We start from the raw sequence: 5,287 nt of genomic DNA, 5'->3' as shown, positions 1-5,287 counted from the left end.
GCAGTACTTTCAGTCAAAAGAAGGCCATTCAAGTCCAGCTACATGTTCAATCTGCAATGCTGATTAGTCTGGTGGTGGCGAGGACCCTAAACTATACACAACATCACCGCTGTTACAACATCTGGTATGAAACATCCGGAAGAATACGAGTTGTGCATGAAGGAATCTACAGACAGCAGCCAGAATGCAGCAACTTCAGGTACGGCAAAGGAAGGACAGTCACTGCTAGGCCTCAGATCACCCACGAGCCAAAGCCATTCATGCAGCAATTGGGAAAATGATAGATAGGTTCGGATTCGGCAGAATCTTAACCAGTGGATTCGGTTATCGGCCGAACCCCAAAAATCTGGATTCGGTGCATCCCTACTTGCCTGTAAACCACTAATAATCACATGAATTGGTTGAACTCTGCTTTCTGTTTGCAGATCTTAGAAATGTGATATTGTGAAAGTATGTTTCTCACACAGTGTACACATGGTTGTCATGTGACTTTAAGGTCAATAGTTGGCTGTTATGATATAAAAAGGAACATTGGTAGAATTAAATGTGTTTAGCTCAAGATAGCAGACATAAAAACTCACGTCAGTCTCAGAGTGTTAACTTTTCATTAATTTGTCTTTATTTATGCGTCTTCTGTCCAAACACACAGAAGCCATTGTTAAAGGAATATTACCCCCCCAAAAAATGTTTATCTCGCAGAACACGGGAGTTGATGCTCTGGGAGCGTGCCTATGTTCCCACAGCCCTATGGTCCCACAGCTGTTCCCACAGCCCTATGTTCCCACAGCCCTATGTTCCCACAGCCCTATGTTCCCACAGTCCTATGTTCCCACAGCCCTATGGTCCCACAGCCCTATGTTCCCACAGCCCTATGTTCCCACATTTCCACAGCTCTGGCATTTTAACTTGACACAGAGTCGTTAGCTTTCATAACTTCTGTGCTTTCTGTTCTGCTCAGATGAAAAGAAGTTAAAAAATCCTGCTGTCAGGAGAGACAGGCTGAGAAAAGGTGTGTGTGTGTGTGTGTGTCTCTGTGTGTGTGTGTCTGTCTGTCTGTCTGTCTCAGTGTGTGTGTGTGTGTGTCGCTCTCTCTCTGTGTCTGTCTCTGTGTGTGTCTCTCGCTCTGTGCCTGTGTGTGTGTGTGTGTGTGTGTGTGTGTGTGTGTGTGTGTGTGTGTGTGTGTGTGTGTGTGTGTGTAAAGGTAGATCTCTCTGTGTGACTTATTGTCTGTGTGTTACTCCCTTGATGTGAATTTGACTTATTTACTGAGTGTCGAGAGCAGAAAATAAACTCACCGTGTGAATAAATAATCTTACATTTGATATCCAGCTGAAGAAGGAGAGACGGCTGCTAGAGAGAACACAACCCGAGGTACAGAAACCTGCCGTCTGCACGTCTGAAGTGACGACTTTCTTTGGTTGTGTCTTGATATCTTGCAGCACGGCTTTGCTTTAACATCTGATTGACAAACTAGACAACATAGACATGCTGTGTGTTACATTTTTATTGGATTGAATGCCTTGCAGACCCACAAATATGAATAATAATCACAAATAATATAAATGAAATGCCGTTTACACCAATGTACCTATCACTTTAATATCTCTGTATCGTTAGATCGGTGTGTTTTATGGCAATATTGAATTAGTCGAAAGACATTAGCGCAACCCTATCATCTATTCCTGTTTGTAAATTAGTGAGTCAGTTAGCAGAAAAAGTTATGGATGACATTTCTGATAGTTGATAATGAAATCATCATGTAATGATCAATAATATGAGCTGATTTCAGCCTCTCAAATATAGGGGTGGAACGGTACACAGAAGTCACGGTTCGGTTCATACCTCGGTTCAGACATCACTGTTCGGTTCGGTACAATGGAGGGAAAAGCAAAACAAAAATGCAGAAGGCAATTTTTGTTATTGTGCATGTCTCAGGCTGTACCACCTAGTGTCATCCAGTCTCTCCCCTGAGCCAGCTGCAACAGCCTGAGTGTATTAAGTAAGATGTAAACAGTAAGTACCCTGCATCATCTCCAGACTCCATCTGGAACTTGTAAACAAAATAAGACAATCAGCTAGTAGTGCGATATGGGAGACAAGCGCTGCTCTCATATGTGAATGCACAGAGCAGGGCTGTTAAAGAGCAGCTTCGGTACACAGAGCAGTTGGCGATTGTGGCGTTAGCTTCACACGCTAACAGCGGAGCTAGCAGCAAACAGTGAAGCTAACAGCTAACGGCGGAGCTAACAGCGGAGCAAACAGCGAAGCTAACGGTGGAGCTAACCGCTATCGGTGGAGCTAACAGCGGAGCAAACAGCGAAGCAAATGGGCCTGGAAGCCATTTGTGGTCAAGGCAAGAAGGGATACAGCTGTAATTTTACATGACCGTTTTTAACAGTGAAGTTAGGGTTAGGGCTCATGTGTCGTGACTGTGTCATGTCACTCTTATGTAGATAATAGAGCTGCACCGATTACAACTTTCTAGGCCGATTCCGATTTCTGATTTTCTTTGAGTTAGGCCAGCCGATACCGATTTTAGTCGATTTAATTTTTTCTAACTACTTTACAGCACACACAAATATTTATTTTCTATGTTTTCTTTAATAGAACATGTTTTGAACAGATAATGGATCACTATAAAATAGAACTATATAAATTACTCCTGGTGTGGGACATTCACACACATCTAAAGTGCAATGTTGGAACCATTTCCTTCTTTTCACGTCCAATATCCAACTAAAAAAATGTGTCGTCCCTCCACGCCCTACTTTCTCCTTGCAGGTGTTGCATATTGCAAACTTGTTATCTTCTGCACACACGCTGAAGAATTCCCAAACAGCTGACATGTTGCAGGTTAACTCACCAGGTTCCTACATGTGGGAGAATAGCGAGCGGGTACGAGCGACACACGGCGGAAAAGTTGAGAGAAAGGAGAAAGAGAGCGTGCTGTGGCGTCCGTGTGTGCGTGCGTCCTTGAGAACTGTAACTGGTATAACTTATGTTGTCAGTTAATTGTAACGTTGACCGGCATGAAATCACCATATGTCAGACTGACCTGCCGGTCGCCGATCATGGCCGAGCACGTGAAAACCGGCCAATTCCGGTCACCGGCGGTCTATCGGTACATCTCTAGTAGATACCTTCAAGTAAAGTGTTACCAAATATCCAGCCCTCCTTGAAAGTGCTGTGTTTTATGACCCAAATATCCACCCCGACCTCCCTAAACACACTCCACAACTTTCTTATCCTGCAGCAATGTGCCGCTGCCAACAATGAACACGTAGGCTACATACGAATTACAGTGCTTTACTTTTCGTAGCTACACGTACGAATGGTTCATGAGACAGCCTGCCCTCTAACAGTGATGTTTTCTAACACTTTCCTGGATGCTTTTGTGTGATCAGCACGTTAACAAGTCGATGAACGGTTGAGTCATGTTTGTGAGTGACGAAGTTCCTCCTTAAATCCAAACGTCAGAGCGGCCCGTCGGGGGCACCCGGCTGCGCTCTGCTCTCAGGGAGGAGCTGAGGATGATCCACGAGAAGATGGTGGCCAAGAGGATCGCTCGCATGGCTCTGGCCGAGATCAGGGCCTTCCTCGCCGAAGAAGAGGAGAAGAAGGAGGCAGCCTGGGAGCTGAAGATGAAGACGCTGGAGGATGCACAGGAGCAGCTGAGGGAGGAGAGGAGGAGGGAGGCAGAGAGGCAAAGGATAGAGAAAGAAAAGGCAGAGAAGGAGAGGGTAGAGAAGGAGAAGGCAGAAAGGGAAAGGATAGAGAAAGAGAAGGCAGAAAGGGAAAGGATGGAGAAAGAGAAGGCAGAGAAGGAGAGGATAGAGAAAGAGAATGCAGAAAGGGAAAGGATGGAGAAAGAGAAGGCAGAGAAGGAAAGGATGGAGAAGGCAGAGAAGGAGAGGATAGAGAAAGAGAAGGCAGAAAGGGTGGAAAAGGAGAAGGCAGAAAGGGAAAGGATGGAGAAAGAGAAGGCAGAGAAGGAAAGGATGGAGAAGGAGAAGGCAGAGAAGGAGAGGATAGAGAAGGAGAAGGCAAGGATGGAAAAGGAGAAGGCAGAAAGGGAAAGGATGGAGAAAGAGAAGGAGAGGATAGAGAAAGAGAAGGAGAGGAAAGAGAAGGAGAGGATAGAGAAAGAGAAGGCAGAAAGGGAAAGGTTGGCCCGGGAGAGGGCAGATAAGGAGAGACAAGAGATGGAAAGATTGGCCAAAGAAAAGGCGGCCAGAGAAGAGAGGGAACGACTAGAGCGAGAGAGGGCGGAGAAGGAAAAGATGGAGAGAGAGCGCCTGGCCAGGGAACGAGCGAGGGCGGCGAAGGAAAAGGCAGAGAGGGAACAACGGGAGAAAGAGAGACTGGAGAGAGAGAGGGCAGAAAAGGAGAGAATGGAGAGGGAGCGCATCACAAGAGAAAGAATAGCCAGAGAGAAGGCAGAGAGGGAGAGACTTGAGAAAGAAAGGATTGCCAAAGAGAAAGCGGAGAAAGAGAGGCTGGAGAGGGAACGCATCGCTAAGGAAAGAGAGCGAATCGCCAGAGAGAGAGAGCGGCAAGAAAAAGAACGAGTCGCCAAAGAAAGAGCAGAAAAGGAGAGGCTGGAGAGGGAACGCATCGCCAAAGAAAGAGAGAGAATCGCAAGGGAGAAGGAGAGGGTGGAGAGAGAGAGGGCCGAAAAGGAGAGGCAAGAGAAGGAACGAATGGCCAAAGAGAGAGCAGAAAAAGAAAGGCTAGAGAGAGAACGTATTGCCAAGGAAAGGGAGCGAATCGCCAGGGATAAAGAGAGGGTGGAAAAAGAAAGAATAGCCAAAGAGAAGGAAAGGATGGAGAGGGAACACATGGCCAGGGAAAGGGCAAGAATTCTTCAGGAGCGGGAGAGATTACAGAAAGAAAAGTTAGAGAAGGAAATGGCGGCGAGAGAAGAGAGGGAGAGGATGGCGAGAATCGCTCGGGAGAAGGAGAGAATCGAACAGCTGAGACTAGAGAAGGAAAGGACGGCGAAGGAGAGAGCGGCGCGAGAGAAAGCTGCTCGGGACAAGATGGAGGTGGAGAGGCTGGCGAAGGTAGAAGTGAAGAAACCGGAGCCGCTCGAGAGGAAACCAAACGCTTCCCAGCTGAAAGCTCCGGCAGTGAGTGAGCGAGCGAGTGCGCCAGCAGTCAAGAGGGAGAAGAGCGTGGTGGAGGAGAAAATGGCCGTCGGCGGGAAGAAGAAATAACACCCTCGCTACATTAGGCTACATTTACATTGCTACGTTTTGGTTTTCAAGTGGAGTTTTGAGCCAAAAGG

At 46.8% G+C, this 5,287-nt stretch overlaps 1 protein-coding gene across 1 annotated transcript; it reads left to right on the top strand.

Moving 5' to 3' along the window:
* The first annotated feature begins 944 nt into the window (after nucleotides 1–944).
* LOC118494392 (putative uncharacterized transmembrane protein DDB_G0293028) lies at nucleotides 945–4,777 on the top strand. The gene is made up of 4 exons (XM_035998289.1): nucleotides 945–1,009; nucleotides 1,330–1,371; nucleotides 3,478–3,832; nucleotides 4,438–4,777. The coding sequence occupies exons 3-4, from the start codon at nucleotides 3,531–3,533 to the stop codon at nucleotides 4,454–4,456; spliced, it is 321 nt and encodes a 106-aa protein (XP_035854182.1). The 5' UTR covers nucleotides 945–1,009; nucleotides 1,330–1,371; nucleotides 3,478–3,530; the 3' UTR covers nucleotides 4,457–4,777.
* The last annotated feature ends 510 nt before the right edge of the window (nucleotides 4,778–5,287 follow it).

Source organism: Sander lucioperca, chromosome 23, assembly GCF_008315115.2.
Source record: "Sander lucioperca isolate FBNREF2018 chromosome 23, SLUC_FBN_1.2, whole genome shotgun sequence".
In the NCBI taxonomy this organism is placed as follows: domain Eukaryota; kingdom Metazoa; phylum Chordata; class Actinopteri; order Perciformes; family Percidae; genus Sander; species Sander lucioperca.
This window is presented reverse-complemented; position numbering and strand designations above follow the sequence as displayed.